Source organism: Patella vulgata, chromosome 1 (genome assembly GCF_932274485.2).
Source record: "Patella vulgata chromosome 1, xgPatVulg1.2, whole genome shotgun sequence".
Classification (NCBI taxonomy): Eukaryota; Metazoa; Mollusca; class Gastropoda; family Patellidae; genus Patella; species Patella vulgata.
Genome location: NC_065879.2, coordinates 23,766,051 through 23,789,788, shown reverse-complemented (window position 1 = coordinate 23,789,788; position 23,738 = coordinate 23,766,051). Strand labels below are relative to the sequence as shown.

The 23,738-nt window shown below is 33.4% G+C and overlaps 2 protein-coding genes across 3 annotated transcripts in view; one reads left to right on the top strand and one right to left on the bottom strand.

Annotated features, from left to right (window-relative positions):
- LOC126826803 (U3 small nucleolar ribonucleoprotein protein IMP3) overlaps positions 1 to 23,738 on the top strand; it is a 68,717-nt gene that overhangs the window by 25,270 nt on the left and 19,709 nt on the right. Inside the window, exons 1-2 of one of the 2 annotated variants that reach the window (XM_050555893.2) lie at positions 1,736 to 1,923; positions 8,019 to 8,126. In XM_050555893.2, the coding sequence (XP_050411850.1) occupies positions 1,787 to 1,923; positions 8,019 to 8,126 (245 nt within the window). In that variant the 5' untranslated portion in view covers positions 1,736 to 1,786. Of the gene's footprint in view, positions 1 to 1,735; positions 1,924 to 8,018; positions 8,127 to 23,738 lie in introns of those variants that run through there. The other variant, XM_056098320.1, reaches the window with a different exon arrangement.
- Positions 21,428 to 23,177, bottom strand: LOC126826734 (cytochrome P450 4F6). The gene has a single exon (XM_050555768.2). The coding sequence runs from the start codon at positions 23,049 to 23,051 to the stop codon at positions 21,507 to 21,509; it is 1,545 nt and encodes a 514-aa protein (XP_050411725.2). The 5' UTR covers positions 23,052 to 23,177; the 3' UTR covers positions 21,428 to 21,506.

Here is a 23,738-nt window from a genome sequence, read left to right as displayed (position 1 = left end):
ACTCCCCGATGGAATAAGGGCGAGAATCAGTTTCGTGCTCAACGTAAGTTTTACTTATGCTTAATGTCAAATATTCATATCAGCAACAGTTTCCTTCTGACATAAGGGTCGTGGTAGTTTTTGGATTCGGACATCCAGAATGCCCTGGGTTGGAATCCCACTGTGGACTGAATTTGCAAGCCCAGTTCTCAATTGGCAGGGGATGCGCCTGTCCGAGCTGACATGGAAAGTTGTCTAATCGTTCGGATTGGACGAAAAATCCACATACAAATTGGTAGTGCAAATAAAAGTTCCCTTGGCAGTTGAAATTTGAAGAAGATAGGCATTCACGCCACTACCTATGTAAAATTTGTAGTGTACATAAAGGATTCCTTTGTTGTTGGAATTCAATGAAGGATAGGGGCAATACAATAATAAAGTAAAAGTAAAATGTCGATGAAAGCTCACTCCATTGCTTTTGACATACGGTATTCAAAATATACGTTGAATCTACTTTTAAGTCGTGTAATCAAAAGGTTTATGACATTAAGCTCTGGTGGTGACTTACTTCCTGATCGCATTCGCGCCCTGACGATCCTAATTGCTACCTCTCATCCCTACCTGCCTCAGTTACCTGTGGATTGTCTTGTTCGTATGCACATTATTATATTGACAAATCCATTGTCCTCTTACAGCCTTGGAACGAAAGCATTTGCTTTATCATTTAATGCTCAGTTATTACTCAAGATTGATTGCTTTATTGAATCTATCGACCCTGCACGCGCATCAGTAATCCCGCCATAGAATATTGAAACTTATGAAGTGGGGGGTTTGAGGCACGTGCCTTTTAAATTCAATTGATACGCCTTTACGTTTATTCTTCTAGTCTTCATGACAATGTACAAATGGAATATTTTAATATGTCCGCTTTTTTTGTTAAGTGAGATTTAAAAAGCGTGGGAACCGCATGAATCGATGTTAATTTGAGGTTGATAAACATTGCCGCCATTGTCTTTTTTTTATATTAATTACTGTATGCTCGGATTATCGTCGATAATTTTGTAAGGTAATACACATAAGATCGTGTCTTAAAAATTACTCCCACGCCAACGACAATAAAGACTTAACGCTCTTCTGGTTTCTAATGATCGCTGCGTATTTTATGCCGTAGCTATTAATATTATGATTATCATACGAACATAAAACATCTCTTCAGTGTTCGATAATAAAGTCCCAGTATCCTTAGGCAAATACATGTATTATGGGTATACATATAAATCGGTCCTCTTCAAGAATATTTTAAAAGGTTCTCCATTGGGTGGCGGCAGGGGGGGGGGGGCTCGGGGCTCTTCCAGAATATTTTAAAAAGTTCTCGAAGAATGTCCTTTAATAGGAACTCAATTAACAGAAACGATTGCATCAGTTTGGTGGAAACATTATTTAAATCGGCAACTCTTTGATTTAGGTGAAAACAGAGTACAAAATTTGATTGGTCTACTGTGATAATTCGATTAGTAATAGGGCAATCTATCGTACGATTAAATTTTAATTTCGAAAGTCGATTTCTTTTCTTTACAGTCTCAATTATATCTATTGACGTAACATTATTAACGAAGACAGATCGTCACCACAAAAAGAAACCAAAAATAACTTATATAATCTATTTTATTTGAAAATTTTGTTTTTCAACCAAATCAAAGAGGGATTTCAAGTTATGGTCTGAATCCTTGCAAAGTTTTCCAGTTGTTTCCCTTGGCCAGGTTTTCCTCACTTCCTGTTGATTTGTAAACACGTGTTGAATGTAAACATGGTCAGAAGATTGAAATATCACGAGAAAAAACTCCTGAAAAAGGTAGATTTTATATCATGGGAGGTAGATAACAACATCCAAGAACTAACCATACTTAAAAGATATTTTATACAACGGCGAGAAGACTACACGAAGTAAGTACACACACGAAAGTGTTCAATGATATTCAATTATTTATGAATTTAATGTTTTTTTATTCACTATTTGGTTCTTAATAATTTTAATCTTAGTCTGCCTTAATCTGTACTATTTCCCTATCCCTTTTTGATAGCTATTGTGTAAAATACTTAAACAGTTTAACAGATAGCTACATGAACATAGCTAAATCGGGCATTCATGTTTCATTTCACTCCCTTTTTTTTTAACTTCGATATAATATATGGATTATATCATGTGTATAGCGCTGAGTTCACTTCTCGACCAGATTACTAGATTACTAATCTGCCCAGGGTATTTATTGGATTACTGCGTTATCACTTCAATAAAGAGGTTGGTGAGTTAATCAAGCAGTGTTTTTAAATGGCTTGGCTGTGCCATTTTACGAGTGATTAAACTACCAATGTGGTTTTAAAATACCGTACCATTTTATAAAAAATAAAACAATTAAACGATGTTTCGACATCATAAACTATTCTTATTGTGGATGTTTTGCTTTCATTTGGTGTTGTATAAATGAAGACACGTAATATTGGACTGGAGGAATATTACTGCCGTGAATTTGAAGAAGGTACGGGTCAGCATGCTTTAATTCTATCACAAACTATTCTTATTTCCGATGGTTTGCTTTCATTTGCTGCCGTATAAATGAAGACACATAATTTTGGAACAATATTACTGACGTGAATTTGAAGCAGGTACGGGTCAGCACACTTTCATTCTGTCAGATTATGAAAATGCATAATTTGGTAGGAATATTACTGACATAAATTTGAAGACTGTACGGGAATTGAATATGAAAAATAGCAGTGTGTGCCCATTTTTATTACGTATGAATTTTGATTGTGGTCTGAATCCATCTGCTTAAATAATGATAAGAGTCATACCCCTTTATTTTTGGTAAAAATGTCCAACAAGAATAAATTTGAAATAGCAACATTCACAATTACCGTGCATTTCTGATGTGCCGACCTATACAGGTTCTCTACATGCGATTTTCCCTTTGTCTAAGTCACACATTTTGACTGACTGTTTTTACATGTTATATGTTTAGACATCATATCTTCTCCATTTTAAATGTCAGGTATGGCAATAGCTTTTAATGCTCTGATTTAAAGAGATGATTTGTACCCATGTCAGGTAGCATTTTTTGCTTAATTGTAGTTGTTTTGAAGAACAGAGGTTTCTGCGTGCCTACTATTCCGAACAATTTGTCCATTCACATTTGGCTCGTGCTCATATTACTGCTGGCTACAATGTTTCATGGATTTTTTTGATTTATATTTATTAGTGTGTTTATATTGAATTTGGTGAAGATCCGATAATGTTTGCCTGAAATATGGACTCTGGCTTAGGGTTCACTCTACAAGCTGCAGTTATATATAGATTCTTTTATTTCTTATTGTGTGTGTCACTATCATTATGAAGATGATCCCTAGCGAATTTGATGAAGATTTGATAATTGTCTCTCAGAGATATGGACTCGAGACTTAGCATATTCATTCCAATAGCAGTACATGTATGTACAAACTCTCATTCAATAGGCTACAATTATTTATACGTTATTTTGATTTTAATGCTGTGAAGCATTGAATTTGTGCCAAGAGATGGTGACATAAAAGTATTAATTTTCAGCATTGTCCATCTCAATTTCTTGTTATGGCTGAGTAGTTAGTATCACATTTTTTCAAATTTGTTTTGAAGCATTGGGACTATGTCTTGTGTGTTCCATCCATTCAGCAGCCTGGGCATCAACAATTTTCAGCTTCTCTGTGCATGCATCCATCTGTTAAATATGGTAAAAAATGCTAAATTTTGTTAGAACTTTTAGCTGCCATGTTGGTGTTTTGAGAGAATTAATCTGTGGTGTTTTAATACAATCATGGTATAATCATCATTCTGACATGTTATTGTCCTGATCTAATGTTGTTACCTTCAGCATTAAAGATTAAAGTGTACATGTACAGTAAACCTCGCATAAGTCAGATTCGTATAAGTCGGATCTTTGCTCAACTTGGATAAAATCGTTTGGACCCTTTGATCCTGCACGTTTTTCGGTCCATTTGATCTAATTTCGGCTTTTTTCCTTCGCCTAAGTCAGATTGGCAGTATGTTCACAACATGCTGTTAATAATACGCCCCCTCCCCCCTCTGCCAAACAGCCTGGCTGATGCCATTGAAATTCAAATACAGGGCAGAGCACAAATTTGCGCTACTCGGCCATATAAGACGAAACAAAATTGGAATTTTTGAAAAAATTCGATTGTAATTGGGCTAGGCAAAGTAATAATTCAATGAAGTTTCCCAGCTTTTCAATGATTCTAATTTTTCCCCACCCCAGCTTACCTAAATTTCGTTACGTCTTATATGGCCAAGCAGATTAAATAAATGCAATTAAATTTGCAGTTTTTGTGTGTAAAAGCAATTAAAAACATATAAACTTGAGATTCTGCAAAATGTGGTCATAATCTTTGGAAGAATATATCTAGCTAAAATAAGCCAAAAATTGAAAACTCTGCTTTATCCCCTACTTGCTGCTTTACCCCCCACAATCTCCTTGAACCAGAAAATAGTTTACCAGAGTGAGAAAAATTTAATTTGAAGTAAACTTAAATACTGGTCTAGATCGCTAGAAAATAATAGTTTGTATACTATACATAGTCCTACTTTTATCTTTAATCCTAAATAAAATGCATGTATGCTAGTGTCTTATCTAATGCCAAATTTGACATTTAAAGCATAACTATATAAGCTTGCTGTGTGTGTTCCTAATCCTAAGTTAGATAAAACTTTTCATACATTAGAACCTCAAATTGCCATGAAACAGGTAGAAACTCTGAAACAAATGTTTTACTGTTATCTTAAGGAACCTACTTTGGAAATCTGTGACATTTTGAAAGTGAGATTTTAGTTTTCAATTTTGATCTTTTATTAAAATTTATGTCTTTTGTTTGCATTTTTAATATCATTTACTGAGACAAAGGAAATGAAAAGGGTTAAAGATCTACATATGTTCTTTCTCTATGAACTAATACTTTTTATACACCCAAATTTAAAGTGGATACTTCTATTATCGTGGATTCCATATGTCATTTCATCTGCACTTACCTGTAAACACACCCTGGGGTCTATATTGTTCCTGTATGAGACCTGAAATCTATATTGTTCCTGTATGGGATCTGGAATCTATGTTGTTTCTGTATGAGATCTGGAACCTGTATTGTTCCTGTATGAAATCTGGAACCAGCATGGGCGTGAATTTAAGGGGGGACGAGAGGGGGGGAACATGACCCCCCCTTAGAATCGGAAGGGGGACGAATAGGTCTCTGTCCCCCCCCCCCCATGATTTTGATCGCCAGGACAGATTTTGATGTTTATATCCACATGATGGTGAGCTTGTTTCTACGTATCTGGAGCTGAATCTGAATCGGGACTTAGAACAAGAATTGCCATTCTTCAAGCCCCATTTTTCAGCCAAATCTATTTCACTTGTGCACCTGAAGTGAGGCAGACGTTCCCTGTCAAAGCTCTTCTCATCTCATCTTGGACGATTCACTTGACTTCATGAACAATCAGTATTTATGCAGCTTTGATGTAGGTAGTCAATTTTTCCATATTGTCATCATACATGCATTACCCCTAGTTACAGCCTTCATCGAAATAACACTGGTACAGTAAACTGTTCGTAACTGTTTATTTCGTTTGGTAATGAAATGTTCCTGATTCCAGGAAAGTTATGACAAATCCACTCCCTTGGGAACCAGTATGATATGAGATTGATTGATTTGAATGCAATTTATTTGCAAAGTTATTTCTCATTTAAATTAGTTTTTCTTAAAATATTGTAAAAAAGCATGTGGACTTTTGTGTACCGGTATGTCAGTTGTGCTCAACTTTAAGCAGACTAACAGAATGATTTATTTTTTTTAATGCAGATAATATATTTCCACAGACTATAAGTGGATATATTGATCCAGATCGGCAGATTATGGCATGTCATAGTACCACCAAGTTGTTGGCTGATGGAATTACTAGTAAAGTACATTGCACACTGGCTATAATTTATCAGTAGCTAATAATATTGATTGGGTCCTTTTTGAAATTAAAATGTCTGGGTTGATTTTAAGCTTCCCAGAAGTCTTACCTCTTAATGGCAATAAAAGTTGTGAGCAAAATATTTATTTCAAATTTACAGTAATGTGAACAATTTGTTTCTGGTGAGCTTGCGATATGATTGGTGATATTATCTCACGAATATTCACGTTCAAAGAGTTTCTCAAGGTTATAAGAACTTATTTATTTGATGTCAATTAAACTTAATACAATTTTGTCATATTTTGCACTGTATAATGAATATATTCATTCATGGAAACCAACTAATATTTAAAAGCATAGAAAGAGATAAAAGTTACAACAGGTTGACTAAAGAACAAAGTACCAATCAAAGCCCATGATACAAGAATCTTTTATTGAGACATTTGATTAGTTATCTAATCAAGGTCAACAACTGTATTATTATGCTGTCATCACAGGACCAAAACTTTTCTTTAACATGTCTTTAGATGTTAACAGATTGTCGATCCGAATAAACAGCTGAAAAGTAAAATTTGGTTTTAGTTAAATTGGCTTATCCTCATACTTCTCTATCTTTGCAAAAGTAATAATCATGTCAGTAATGACTCTGAGTCATATCTATTTTGTTAAAAGTACATGTAGGTAATTAAATATAGTGTATGTATGTTGAAGTAAGTTGTTACATTTACTTATGAATATATGTTACATAATATATGTTAGTGTGTTAGTTTTCACCTACAAGATGAGTCACAACGAGAAAATGCCATAGACTACCAGGAATAGCAGTTATTTAAAACACTTATGTCTCTTTATCTGTGTAATCTAAGTAGGGATAGAATGAGATCATTTCAAGGACTTTTAAAAAAATATAAACACATGAAAGATCAGATTGGAACACTGCAACCCAGTTTCTTTGTTTTTGGAAAGTCTATTTCAATTGAGGTTTTATTACACTTACAAAGTTTCATCATTGTGTCCATTTAACAATTATACATGTACATCATATATCATAACAAAAATTTATTATCACAAATATATTTTCAAGGACAAAAAAAAAAGATAAACACGTTGAAAGTGAGGATTGCAACCAAATTTTTTAGTTTTCACGAAGAAAGGATAGATCATTTATATCTGCCACACAAATCCTTATTACATAAGCAAAGTTTCAACATTATATCTGTCCATCAAAGATACATCATTACATAGATACATTACTAGGAGGATTAATTCAAGGACTCCAAAGATAATCACATCATTTCAAACTATCATCATCACACCATTTTATCACAAAGATCCTAGTGTTATCACAAAATTCCTGGTGTTGTCACAAAGATCATGTCATTATCACAAAGTTCCTGGCTTTTTCACAAAGATTCTGGTATTATTACATAAATATATAGGGTACATGTATTTGAACAGGACAGATGTAGCCCACTTAAATATATACATACATGTATTGTCAATAAGAGAGAAAGAGAGAGAGATAGAAAAATGGGGTTTATCGTCCATTTCGGGACTAACACATGGTTCAATTTTATTTCAACAATCCGCTTGCGCATAGGGGTCTTTAGCAGTGGGAGGAAACCGGAGGCCAAGTAGAACACCAACAAGGTTGGACAGGCGACCCTACTCTTTGCTATGTACAACCGGGGAATTGAAACCACGCCAGTTGACTCAATGACAGACCTTATGATACAGTGCGCACATGCTAACCATTCGGCCATCCAACCCCCCTGAAATATATACCTCCCACCTGAATCAAACAGTTTCTTGTAATGAGCATATCTTACAGTAAAATTAATTAGTCCCAAGTTAGTTTTCTGGCACAATATAGCCCGGGTTGGTGCTGATACGCCATTAAACACAATTCCATTTCCATGTTAGTTATCAAAAGTGATAACAATAAAAGTGATAACAAAATTAGCAACCACTGTACTACTGTAGCCATATTTTTCTACATATACTCTTATGATTATCGAAGACTGTATTTTATTTTCAGATACAAGAAATTAACAGCCACAATTCGACAATTAGCAAAGAAAATCAAAGCCCTTGATGTTAAAGATCCTTTTAGAATAGAATCCAGTTCACAGTTACTAGAGAAATTGTAAGTACATTATGAAAATATAATTTGGGATATATTGAGACTAAATTAATATGACACAATATATTGCTGTTTTGCCGTGGCCATGGCATTTTCTATGAAGTGGACGAACAAACGAAATGGCCACGGCTCAGATTATGCTTTAGACTTCAAATAGGTAACGTTGATATTATTGCGGATGTCTTGGAACACCAAGTGGGACGTTGAGAAATACCCCCGATCACTACAATATTATCGAATATAACAAAATGCTACAAAATGATATGTTTGCAGAATTTATATCAATGATTTGAGTCTTAAGAATTTTCATTGTAATAGCGAGTTTCAGTGATGGCCAAATTTACGGATGCAAGTATACTAACAAACACTGAGATTTTATTAAGAGGTCCTTCCCATTAAATGGTCAGTCATGAAAATTCCCTTGAGTGGCTGCTTAATACAGATTCAGAATCTACTGTACTTGATTTCAAACGAACATGCAAACATTGGATTCCGAAGAAATTAAAATTAGCCATTTATAGTCAGTATAGAATGATATTTTTGTTGTGTGTGGTCATAATTCTAATTGAGTATTATTCTAGCATGTTGGGTCTTTAGAACATACATTTTATAAAGCATGTGACACCAACATTATATTTAATATACACCTTCATTGCATACATGTATACATTATACATAACCTACTTTATTTAGATGTACATATTTAGTTAAGGATTAGAGTACCAGTAATGCAATTTTTAAAAAAAGGTGCAAAAGCTTCTTGAACTTTCTCACATTAAAGATACATTGTCCGAAAGTATTTATCGGTTGGTTATTTCCAATAAAAGTATGGCAAATTTGGTATATATTGAATGTATAGACACCCAATCTTACTAGAAAAATACTGGATTACCCGAAAACACCTATGGGGCAAGCACTGGGCAAAAATGTCAGGGTATCAGTAACTGGCAACCTGACTGTTGTCTGCCAGCTTATTGTGTGCAAGCTTGACTGAGGGAGCGGTTGTTATTTCTTGAACAAATGGTTAGGAGGTTTTGGGAAAATTTAGGGGTGTCTGTACAAACAGCAGATAAAGAAGTAGACTGAAAATACTTGAGAACTTAGTTAGGCCTCAATATGTATGGTAAATGGACAGTAAGCAATGAAATATACATGTACATTCTGAAAAATGGACCCTCACTCAAAGAAGCGAAATGACAGACATGGTCTCTAACATCAGTTTATTTATTTCTTGAGGAATCTCTCAGCGTATACAAAGGTTTGAGAGGGATTTGAAGCAAATTTTTGATGGGTTAATATGTTTGAATATGTTTTTAGTCCAAATATATCATGAAACCACACAGTTTGTACGTGGGAAAGTACATGCATCTTTAAATATTAGTTAATAGATGCTCAAATACTTATCAAGGGTATGTAAAAAAATATTTCTTGTAAGTAGACAATATGATACTGCATCATATCTTTTTATAAATAGAAACCCTTTCATAATCACTGACCCCTAGATACCAACGAGATATTTTCTCACTATGCCTAGCCATGTAACCAAGCATTTTCACATTGGCGTCTTGTAGACTTTCCCAGGTATATAAAAGGTTTAAAAAACAGTAATGGAAGATGCATTTTTCTGGTTGAGTAAATCTCTTATGTGAGGTTTGTGTATTTAAAAGTTGCACCACCTTATTACAGATGAAGCAATTACTGTTATATGACTCAGCTTTGTGGTCTTTTCTTAGATGCATAGAAGTCTTTCAAAATGTCTTGTTTGTCTAGTGCCCCACTTTTCTACACCAACTGATAGATGAATGAAAATGGTGGAATTTGTAATTAAAATTAAAATTAGAATAAATTAAAAATGTTAGTAATTAAATTAAGAATTAGAAAATTGGAATTAGATATCGGCAAAATCAATATTAAAGAATCACAAAATTGAACTAAAAATAAAATAAATTTAAAACTCCAAATAAATTATTAAAATTAGAAATTCAAAATTCAAAATTAAAATTAGAAAATGGAATTAGAAATTAAAATTAGAAAATGGAATTCAAAATTAAAATATTTTCCATTATGAGATGGCATCCAAAAATGATGGCATCCAAAAAATCTTCTCACTTGAAATATAAACTGTTTCTATATCGCTATTAAGAAATCTGTTTTTACAGTGAAATACAACAAAGTAGATTGTATGTTTTGCCTTTCAAAAATAAAATTGTGGCTTTAATTGAATTTTATATACCGGTATATTGATTTGTTTTGTGGGATGACAATCTGTCTTTGGTTTAAAAATTTACATCTGTAGATAAAGTCAGTGTTGAGTTATACATGGTTAACCAAGGTTATGTTCCATTGTCAAGCACAATCAGCCAATATTTAAACTAAAATTAGTAAATAAGCTTACTTCCGCTTAATATTTCCATAACTAATCAAAATAATACATCAGATCAATCCAATTCAATACTTTTTTTTTTACGTTATTTTACCACCTATAGATATTTGCATTTTCTCTGCAGAAAAAGACAACAGCTCTCAGCTCTGTATCAGGAATTGACCTGGAAAGTGAAAACACTGGTTAAAACTTACAAAATGTTATATAGACTTTCAATCATTAATAAAATCCTCCAAATTTCTCTGAGTTATAAAAGATTCTATTCTATAACAGTATTTTAATGTAGTGTCCCAACATTCAATTTGCTTCCGCAACCTATTGGAAAACTAATAGCCCTGTTCCATTTTGAACTTAAATTCATGAGCTGGAAACGCAATTTGGGTTATTCAGAAACTGTAACAATTGCCTAAACATAACATTTATTTGAAAAGAAATCCAGGTTTCTAAATTAGTAATCACTGTCTTTGTAATACAATATAGATTTAACATTATAAAATGCACTTACTGTACATGTTAGAGCCATGTATACATAGTTTGTGAGAACAATTACCTATCTAATTTATCGTTAAACCATTTAAAATACCTTGACAGTGAGTCATTGTAGATGTTGGGGGTTTTTATGTCAAAGCTTGTGTAATCGGTTTTTTTTTGTTTAGGTCCAAATGCATATTGTATTATTTTTGGTGAAAAAGTTAATGCAACCCAGTAAAAAGTAGATGTTATTTTAGTTTAAAAAAACCCAATCCAATATCTGGATAATAAAAGTCTTTTGAAAGATTTTGCTGTATCACAGGTTTTTATTAGATTAATCAGCCAATGACATACCTTATTAAGAAATGTCTATAAACCAAAATGAAATGGAGTAAACAAATGGAAAATAAAAATTGGGAAAGAAATGCTATAATTTTAATTAAAATAATTATAAGGGTGGGATGTCGTACATGGCTACATTACAACCCTGTTGAAATTGTATATGGTGCAAAAGTAAACGATATGCATATTCGCGGTTGCAAACATTAATAAAAATGTAAATTGTTCACAATGCAAATCATAGTTCCATTATATAATTTACCATTTGAGGCTGTTCCAGACTTAAAGCTTGGCGATATTTCAATGCAGTATAAAAGCTGTCAAAATGGCTGGTTCTTTCAGATTGTAATTTTACTTTGGGCTGACAATAATATGATCGAATCTTTTGTTGGTGTGGAACATTTAACAATATCCTTCTGAAAATTACGCTAATCAACAAAAAACAACTTATGGTACCATTTCTATAATCTTCTAATTAAATTCTCTTTGCTCTCTAAGTGGTTTTTCGGGTTGTCTTTTCTTATGGAAATCCTTTCATCTTGGTTTAACAAGAGAGGCAGGATCCAGTACAATACCCGCAGCTTTATGACTGGTGATTTCCCTCTTCGCACCTTAACGCTTTTTTTCCCTTTTTGACACACGCTTGCCCATTGTTTGCCAGATCACATGTTAGGCTGTGTTCTCTTAATCCCTTTCTGATTTGTTTGATATTCCAGGCGAATATATTTTTGATAGACATGCTTAGACAGGCTGAATTCAAAATGTTGAAAAAACAAACAAATAAAATGGTATCCTCTTAATAAGAATTATAGCTTTAGAGTGACAGAAACTCATTGGTGATGACAAAATGTTGTCACAGTGTCGTGTCCATGCTGCAGACATATTTATTGTCCATCCATCTTTGTCCAGTTTATTTAACCCCAGCAAACAATGTTGCTTTTTATTAAGTAATCTGCTCCTCCCATACATCTGTTCACATCAAGATTAAAACAAATTTCATATCAGGCTCTCAGAATTGGACACACAATTCTTGAAAATCACAAGATGTAACTGAAAAATAATTTTTCAAGCTCAAGAAATATTATCTGCTAAAATATAGCCCAAACTTTTGATTGATACACGTTGATGTTGATTGGCATAGTCAAGTTGCGATTACTGCAAAGTTGATTGGTTGAGAATCAGTACTACAATCTTGAGATGAGATACAAAGGGAATAATAAAGCAACATATTAAAATTAAATTGTAATAGACATCTAAGTTACATGTCCTGTACACCATATATACCTTAGGTGATATAGGTGAGCTTAAACTAAATGACCACAACTATGTACATGTATTTAACTTTTGTTTTCTTGTCTATTATACGACGTGTCTCTCATAATTTATTGTACGGCTTGCGTAAATCTAGTTTAAACAGACCATTTCATTGGCTAGTCCTGCACAACTATCTCAAGCTCTATGGTACTTTTTTGAAATATATACTTGCTGAAAGTTATAGTAGTAAGTCATTGTCATGTTTATCTGGTCTCTCCAGCAATTGATGTTAAAAAGGATGTTAAGAAAGTGGTTGAGATGCCGTTAAGCCTCATTTCTCTGTCTCTATTACGAAAATCTAGCAATCAATTGATTTGAAATTTCAAACAAGTTAAATAGACCATATCAACACATTCTGGCATTTTCATACTTAAACACACTTTTGTTTAATGTGTCATATTAAATTTGGAGATTGCCCCTTTAAACAGTGTGTTATTTTATTCCATTGAATAGTAGAAATAATATTGCAGTGCTGTAATAACCATATTTTTACATCAAGCCTGCAGTTCATTCATCTAATTTAACGGAAAGATTTATTATTTTCTTTGTCACAATAGAAATTTCAAACACTGTGGTAATCAAAAAAAAAAAAAGATACATGTGCGCAATTGGCTTAGGTGCCTTTTGACACATTTCTCGTTTATAATCAGAGACTTTTAGCTAGTGAAATATTTATTATTGTCAGTGTGTTTTCTTTAGAAAGTTTACTCTACTAAGTCCTTATAACAGACAGATTGATATTGATACCTTGCTATATTTATTCCAAAAATCAAAAGGACTAGAAGTCACTTTGGTTCAACGGAAAGGATTTATTTTCAGACTTTAATCAGAAAAGAGGGATTGTGTTTCAAGATTTATGGCTTTTCTCTGGGTAATCTTACACACTGGGGAATAAATACCAATAAATTTTATGCCTTTTTAATAAGTTATTAATAATTGTGATCTTGTACAAAAGGGATTAGCACTTTATTAAGATTTAGTGATACCCTTTTTTAAATCAGATTTTAATTGAATTCCATATAGTTGCTTTCATTTTCTTTATTATAGTGTCTTTCTATAGACTGTTAATTGATATATGGAAAGTAATCCTTTTTAAGCATATTTTTGGGGGCTGAGGTAATTGAATTTAAAAGAAATTTGATGTAGATTGTGATTGTCAGTATAGAGAAAATGAGGAAATGAAGCTTAATCGATTGAATCTATAAATAAACCTTTCAAGGACAACAAAAAGACTTTAGACGTCTGTATTTATTTATTTGTATGAATTTCCTATTTTTGTAAAGGAGGATTTATTTAATCCTAAGGGTTCAATATTTTGTGTGGTTATGATGGTTCTCATTCCCTAAAACTTTGATTTCTTAAAGAGACAGATACTGTTGATTTCCTAGTTTATTTCAGTTTTGATTGTATTGAATTTGTTATGTATTTTGATATTTATTTGAGTTATATAGTTTCAGTCTTTGGTACTATTTACTCATGCACTTTAAATACGGTTATTTATATCGTCCCTAGTAAGCATTTGAACTTAAAGTAGACATCATTAATAAGAACCCTTGAAAATGTTATATGATACATTTTGTGGCTGATTCATCTACAAACATTTTACTAAATTTATGAATAATTTCAATTCTCATACGAAGATCAGACAATAGTTCGCACTGATGTTTGTATATATATATTCATATCTTTCTCATTTTTTATCTATTTGTGTATATGCTTGATAACGACTTGTGAAACCTTGTTGAAACGTCGCAGTGAAATAAACCATAGTAATTGTTATCCATAAAAGTGTGTTTTTGATTATGTTTCAATTACTAAATGCCATTCAAAGAATATATCAGACAAGTCTGTTTAAAATTTTATTACTTTTTGTGTCGCGTCAGTCAAAAATTTGTCTGCAGATTTCTTCAGGAGACATATAACCAGTTCTAAAAAAAAAAATGATATCATGTTTGGAGATTGAGTAAGTCTAGATTTGAAGCATACATGAAGCAGAGTTATCAATTATGTATGGTAATTTGTAAAAAGTATTGTAAGATACGATGAGAAAAATGTTTAGGTCAGACATCTTTAATTAAAACTTAATGTCTAGTTAATTATTAACAAGGGTTGATCAAATATCACCTTGGATCGATACAAGGTCACACATGATCCCCGGCCAGAACAAAGACTAATCCACGCATCAGTTGCTGAACAGAAAGACAAATGTCTTGACTAATTATTAAAAAACGTCTAGCGATTGTCGGGGACGGCATGCTGTTAGAAATCAAGCTGATAATTGGCAATTTTTAATTTGATTGTAGTTAAACATCTGGTATCGGTGGGGTATTATTGTTCGACCTCGCCTCCCGTTATTGACAGATATGGACCCTAAAACATGTCATGATGAATGTAGGAATAGGTTAATATTCCTCTGTGCATGTGATTTCACACCCTTTCCCTTGGTAACAGACTTTTATGCTCATGAGAATCTTCTTAAATTTCGGAACAATCTGTGGGAGCAAAGATGTCTCAACTAAATAAGACGTTAGAGCAGTTGGCGTCATGGTCTGGTTCCTAGAAATATCAGACTTACCTCCGAGTTTACTTGAATTGCAAATTACTTCACAGAAAATCCAGTAATAGTTTGTACAAAACTAATTTGCAGAGACAAAGATATGCAAACCATATGGAAAACGTCAGATTTTTTTTATAAACTGGATCCAGGACCTGGGGATTGTATTGGTAAATTACTATTTTCAGTCAATGTCAGATTCTTCTTGGAACGGGATCATAAATCTATAAAAGTCATTATAAATTCTTTTTAAATGTAGTCGACAAAAAGAAATAAAACTATACTGATAGGAAAAGAGAGTCATGCATGCAGATCAATTTATTTTTGGATTGATATTAAAATTTAGGAATAATTAGTACAAGAAGTAGAAATAATTTTGGGTAATTATAAGTTTTTGTTGAAATTGATAACCGTTATCATTATACAATGCTGTATTAATCATTTTGGAAAACATTTTGACATTTATTTAATAGCATTTGAAAATTGTTCTGCTGACATGTATGTGAAATTTTATATAATACATAATTTTATTAGGAACACGAGAAAAACTGGATTTATTACAAAAGGACGACACAGGAAGCACAATGTTTGAGGAGCTCAAACAATTTGATTTTAAATATGAGATTCTTTAATAAAATTTCTGAATCTAATTATTTTTATTAATTGAATTGTTGGATTAAAGTTGATTAAATGCAATTAAGAAAATGCAAAAGATCCCTTTTGAAAGTTTCAAACATAGACCTGAGGGGGATTGGGAAGAGTGCAGGAGTTTGTTGCCGCTAGGGGATGAAGAAAATTAGAAGAAGTAAATTGAATTTGCTCACGCTTGACTCAAAATGGAGAGATTTGATGATTGGCTATAGTTTATTTAGTAATTGAGATGCGTTAGGTTTAATATGTTGTCGCTATATGATTACAACCACACATTGTTCATTTAGTGAGGGGAAGGATTAGCGGACATCATAAGAGCTTGTTGAACAGACTCAGTGATCTGAAAGTCATCAGTGTTAATTGAGGATATGATTAGTGTTGAGTCCTGGAGGAGTTTACAAAACAGAGTTATAATTATATTGTTATGCAGTCTTCTAGTCTGTCGGACATGATGCTAATTTTTAAAGAACTCTTGCAATAACTGATTTGAAATATGTCTTTAGTCTTTATTTACATGAAAAAACAATTGTATTGATTTTATATAACCAGAGATAGAATACACTTAGAAAACCTAGATCAGAGGGTTAAAAATAAAATTGTTGATTTCTTTGAATTTTATATGTTTATTCTTTTTTGTGTGCTGACCTTCTAGGTCATTTCAGGACCAACACATGGTTCAGTTTTATTTCAATAATTCACTTGTGCATAGCGGCCTTTACCTGTGGGAGGAAACAGGACCCGGAGAAAACCAACAATGAAATGAAATGAAATGAAATGGAGTTTAACGTCCTACTGTTCTGCTCCTAACCTGAGCTAATGAAGACGGGCATACGCCATACAGTGTGCTATGAGGGAAATTTTGCCCGGACAGCGGCACTACGGCCTACTCTTATATCGAATTCCAACTGCCAAGGGATCTTTTACGTGCACGCCAATGTGTACACGGGACCTCGGTTTTTCGTCCCATCCGAACGACTAGACAGCTTTCCTTGTCAGGCCCTCCGTCCTGCATCACTGACAAGGGAGAACCACGGCGGAAAATCGGGATGAACTTTCTCTGCCAATGCAGGGATTGAACACCCGACCTCCAAAAAAACAAAAAAAACCCAACAAAGTTGGACAGGCAACCCTACTGCTTGTCAGGTAAAAGCGGAGATTCAAAACCATTCTACTTGACTCTATGACAGATCTTGTGATTTCACACGCACATGTTAAATCACTAGACTACCCAACCCCCCAAATTTTAAAAAAGAACTACATAATTTTATAAAAGGACAATGAATTTTTAAATTTGAATGTGGATTTCATGAAACATTCGTTGAGAAATTGTAAAATTTATTTGTAAATTTAAGCCATGTCTTGATGTGTACATGTAATAACAGGTGGAATAACACTGTACTTTTAACAACCAACAATATGTGATATAAGGCAGTCATCTATTTAAGCTGATTTCACTTCAAACAAATCTTGCTTGACATCTGAATACTGGGACCAGAAGGATTTATCTTGCACTTTAACCTTAAGGCATGACCTGTGACCCGTGAATGAGATTAGCTAGTGACCATCTGACCAATGGATGCCGTAATTATCCTATCAGTTATCTTGTTACAAATCATTCCTGTTCAAAGGATTATTATGCTGAGATGGAATGAACGAGTACAGAGTAGGCATAAACATTACTGCATGGGCAAAATTCTTGTTTTATGTGGGTGTCATCATGACTTCCAGCAGTGTTATAGTGATGTCTATGTCTTGTAACATGGATATTGTCTGTAGCTCCCAATATCTGTTTGTAACAAGAGGGTAAAATATAGTTCCCTCAACACTAACTTCATCATTTCCGAACCAAGTCTTAACAAGTAGGAGGAAATCGGTGTAATCATACTTAACCTACACCATCTCACTTAAGGGTGCCTAGTAATTTGGATAGGTTGAAAAACAGGTCCCATTTACCAGTATATATTGATAGTGCTTGTGAAAGAACCATTAGCATTTACTGTAGTCAGCTAGAAATGCTATTGTGAGGCAAAATACTTCCATTCTCATTTAACATAGAAATAAAAACATGTATATTAGTCTCAAAATAACCTCATTAAAATATCTGCAAAATGTTAATCACCATTCAATTCATCTCCATTTATTGTATGTCTTTAATATATGGGATTATTTAGGTTTAAAAGTTGAGGTCATTAAAACATTCTGATTCTGTTACATCAACTATGAGTCATAGAAACAGGTGTATCAGATGTTAATGTAACAAGTGATGATAGGTATATAATTATCTTATATACAGGTTATTTACATACCTTAACTCTCTACACAAATGACTAAAGTACTTGAAGTATAAACTTAAGAATTAGGACATTAAAGATGCAACTATTTTGAAATATCTGCTGTCAGTAATAAAATAATTTTCAATTTGATCTGCTTTTGTGTCAGATTTTGCATCAACCTCCGTAATTTGTGTAATTCGGGTAGGACAATAAAACAAGCTCTTGTATGAAACATGACAGTCTTAGCAATGAAGTATGTTCTTGTAATCTACTGTAAATTATTACTTATAATGGTATAATAATCTGACAATTAATATGTTGCATAATAATGATAGAAGTATTATTTCCAAGATACATTATTAAGAATTAACTCAGATTAAATGTACATTATATAAACTGAGTGGAGATTAATGAGGCTTGTTACCATGTGTCTAAATGAATTGTAGTCTTGATAACAAATTCTTATTTTGAATGGTCTTAATGCCACAAAGGACTAAAACTACATGCATGCATGCTTCTGTATTTCACAAGAAAATGTCCTATAATAAATGTCAACTCTATACATACATGTATATTATGGAAAATTCATTGTCTGTATAAGATATAACCCCTCTCTCTCTAAATCTTTAATTTTCTTAAATTTTAAATTAGTGAGCTGATATTTGGAATTTTTATGGTGCTAGAGATATGTCTAAATGACTATTTAATGCACATGTTTCACAAAGTACTGAATTATTCCCACATAAATCTCTTCAAGAATTCATCAAATATTTAAATACGTTTGTTTCAGTCTGTAAATACGGCCATTAATGGCGATGGGATGGAACCAAATAATGATATCCAGACACCAATTCCTTTTAACCTGGGTCATCAGTTTGTGTGGCCATCCTGTACACAACTAAAATATTGTAAAAATAAACATCCTTTAATCTGTTCCCCCCCCCTTAATTTAGAGCCCTGACAGGAAGTTCTGTCTTGGAGTGTAGAAAACCTTCAATTAACACAATGTTTTGATATATTTGGAATTGTTTATGGTCGCTACCTGTAAATAACGACCCGCAATGTCAATTATTCTAAATAAATAATAATTATGTCTGGACTCATAGGTTCAGTATCAAACGATATTTATTTGTACTTCTCTGCTGATTATTTGAAGCATTTCATCTCTTAGTCTAGAAGGCATGTGCTTGTAAATATTTACATTGATACAGTACTGAAAAACTTATAATACCAAAATCTTTCACATACATGTAAGCACCATAAAGTTGAAATACCAAGTGGTAGTTTGGAAAATGTTGGAATATGTCACAGTTCGTTGCAGACTAGGAGCCAAATTGTCAGAATAGGAATTTGGTAGCATAAAAGGTCTACATTGCTCTAGCTGTCACATTGAATGCTGATATTACTATTCAAATACTCTAAATCTTTATTCAAATGCCATTTCAATATTTTATTCAATTTAAATGATCAATATATGCATTGCTTTTAGTTTTTTTTTTTTTGGGGGGGGGGGGCCAGATTTCAACAGATTGTGAAGTTTAAGTTAGTTGATTGCACTGAATTAATAATATTAGTTATTTCCTACAAGAAACAAAAAACTGATTAAATTCAAATAAGTTTCAATTGACATTAGACATGTAGTAATGTACCAATAATCAGTTCAAATAGCCTTGAGCACTACTCTGCTCACAGCAATTCTCTGTAGATTCATTCTTTCAAGTCTTACTTATTTCGGTCATCTGTGTGACCATCTAAACTTATTTCTTTCTGAAAATATATTTAACATGACCATGAAGAAAATAAAGAGTCATTAGGTAATGGAGCCTGAAAAAAAGCCAGGTTCCACCCAGCATTTTCAGTGGAAACATCATAATACATGAATAGACAGCTGGCTGTTCAATAAATTTAAACAGTTTCTAATCTTTGTACTAGGGTACATTATCATGTGATAACTGATATCCTTACACCAGTCACTTTCAACAGCCTACACCCTATGTCCCAGCTGTACATCAAAACAATAGTAGCCCTGGAGTTAAAGAAAACAAATTTGATCTTGATTATCTGGTACTAATCTAATAACAACATTATAAATTTCTGTAGAGTGGGGTTTTTGATCTGATAAGTCTTGATTAAACTTGAAAGCACATACTACCTAGTACATAAGTGTGGTTTTACATACCAAATATAACTGTACCCAGATCTGTTGTTTATTGAAGGTACAATCATAATATAGAGATAACTGTGGATAGAGTGGGACTGGGTATCGTGAAGTGTTTTCAAAATTTCATAATTATGAATGACTTGGACAGTCAGTTGTGTTATTTTGCCATGTTATTGTCTATTGGTGATAAAAACAAGAAGCCAATTGTCAGAAAAGTCTAAATGCTTAAGAAAACTTTTGGAGGTTTGTTTCGAACTTAGAATTATAATCTTTTGTTGTAAGCGTGGTCTATTTAGATATTTTACAGCACTCAGGCTATTATTAAGTGAAACTGGCATATCCCTTTGCTTAGTAATTATATTTTCTTATTAAATGTCAAGCAGTATATGAAAAGACTGTAATATTACACCATGAGTTAATTTTTTCTTATCTTTTAAAAACTTTTAAGACTGGCTGCAGATATCGGGTGATTTATATGGAAGATAAAATGTTTGTTCAGAGACTTTAAACAGCTGGATCCCTGGAAAGCGAAAAAAATCTATTCCCAAGAGGGACATATTAAAAGACATGTTAAACATATGGTCTAGATATTCTGGTACCAGTAGCTGGATGCCCAGCTTATATCAGGTTACAGTTTCTGATAAACATATCTTTTAAAACATCTGAAGTCACTCATTCCGGTTTGAGGTGTGTTTCTAGAATAAAGAACCGTCAGAATATGATTAAAGTTAGGCAGAGTTCAAATATACTGTCAGTGGTGACACTAGAATAACCTGTGTATATTCTGTTTTAAGAACCAAGGACTATGTCATAAACACCATTTACAATAAAAAAAAAATGGAACTATTCAATTCAGATCTAGAACTCGTTCCACCAAATTTTCAGTGGTATAGGTTGAACCCAGTGGTGCAGACCTCGCCCTACCTGTGGACAGTTAGCATTCGCTGAGGTCCAGCCACAGTTTCTTTGTTAGACACGCAGGCACTACACTTGACAAGTGGTATTCCGGCTTGGAAAATCCAAAGTTGTTTTTGACCCAACACCAGGATGCTCACCAGCGACATTCGTGTAGTGATTGCAGTGTTCTTACTGATCAGCTGCACCTGGACATTTTTGTAATCAGTGTGATGAATCAAATGAACAATAACAAAATTCTTTACTTGAAATTAATAATTTTATTTATTTAATAGATCTACTAAATGTGTTAATTAAAAATCCAATTAACATTTGTATTCTGCTAATCAAATACATTTATGTATTGTCCTGGAATCCTTTGTATAGCTTTCATTTTTATACCATGTTCAGCCTTCATAACAAGTCCTTCAATTTTTCTCACATCATGGTTTGGATCAAGTTTAAAATGAAATCTGTTCAGTATTTTCACCAACAAAACTTTGATTTCATGCATGGCAAAATTCTGTCCAATACAGTTTCTTGGGCCAGCTGAAAAAGGTATGTAAGCAAATGGGTTGATTTTGTCAATGTTTTCTGGACTGAATCTCTCTGGTTGAAATTCCAAGGAATCTTCCCAGAGAGTTGGATTGTGATGAATTCCATAAATCAAAATGGTGGTCATGGTGTCGTTTGGAATAGTTTTGTTCAGGACCTTGATATCCTGATCTGTATGTCGTATTATGAAGGAAATGATGCTGTGAAGACGAAGGGATTCTTTTATGCACATGGTGAGATAGGGTAATTGATTGAGGTCTACTGCCATAAGGTCATCAGTCATTCTTCCAGACAATAGTTCATCTATTTCTCGCTGGACCTGACTCTGTATTTTTGGATGTTGCGCCAAAGAAAAGAGTGTCCAGGATAAAGCACTGCCAGTAGTGTCATGTCCTTCAAACAAAAACGTGTCTACTTCTGCTCTGATTTCTTCGTCAGTTAAACCCACACCATTTTCATCTCTTGCCATTAACAGTATGTCAAGGAAATCAGTGTACCGCTTTCTTTTGGACTCTGCTTCTGGCTCTTCTTTCTGAATAACTTCACGCCTCTTAGAAATAATTTCCTCAGCAACGTTATGGACATAATCACAGTGTTTTTTAAAATCTTTTCCCAACTTTGTAAGATTAAAGACCCAGTCAAAGTGAAGCCAAGGCTTCATAAATCTGAGAGTAAGAATTCGACTTAGTTCATGTACAGCTTGGACATATGGATGACCAGTTCCAATTTCCTGACAGTTTGTATTGTAGGAGAAAGCACATTTTAGGATAACATCTAACGTAAACATTGTAAGTAAAGAAAACACTTCAAAGTATTTATCCTTTTCTGCAAATTGATTGATTTTTGAACAACAGGTATCAGCTGCCTTATTTTTAATAATTAAGTAAGGTTTTAGGATTTCAAAATGAAATGCTGGAGTCAGTAGCCGGCGATTTCTAGCCCATTTCTCTCCTGTGCTAAGCAAAAGACCATCTCCTAACCAAGGTTGGAGCAAGCGGTAAAGTTTTCCCTTTGGCATGGATGTTTTAAGAATTGGCTTCACGCTTTCTGGTGATGTAACGCTTATATCTGCTAATATAGGTCCAAACCATCCTAGACAAAAATCATTATATCTGGCAGTTCTATCACGCTTAGTCTTCAAACAAGCTTCATCAGGAGCAGGAAAATAAAGTAAATGACCCCAAAACCAGTGGGGTGGATCAGAAGGAAACTCTTTCAATATGGCTGACTTCTTGCGGAATCTGTAAATATATGCAGCTATTTTTATAGAACAGTAAATGCTAATGATGACAGTTCCTATGGCCAAAACCAATGACATGCTATAGGTATCCATGTTACTCAATTATTATAAATATTATAGATTGAAAGGCTGTATTAACTTGTTTCACCAGTAGAAGGCAGTTCATTCAGTGTTGTTTACACTTTGTTCAGAGGTTATCACAGAAGACGTCAAAGGTCACAATATGGCTGACATCACATGGCTTCAGATAGATTATGTCATGATGACACAGTATTATCAATGTGTAAAACAGACTAGGGTGTTATAAATGGCTCACACAAGGCATCTTTCTCTTGTAATCATATGTGATCAAATATGGATACACTCAACGAACCCATAATTCACATTATTAAAAAATGTTTTATTGAAAAATCTTGTATACACGCAGAAAACACTTCACAGTTTATTTATTATTTTTTCTTTTTGTGTTAATTGACTGTCTAGATTAGTTTTATCTTGAGACAGCATGAAATTTAGAATATACAAGGTATACAGTATATATTTGAATACTTCGTTTTCACTTTATCATACCACCAATTGAGGTGTTGGATGGCCAAATGGTTAGCACGTGCACGCTGTATCATAAGGTCTGTCATTGACTCAGCTGGCGTGGTTTCGATCCTCCAGTGTACGTGACAAGGAGTAGGGTTGCCTGTCCAACCTCGTAGGTTTTCTCCGGGTCCCCCGGTTTCCTTACACTGCTAAAGACTCCTACGCGCAAGCGAATTATTAAATAAGAAT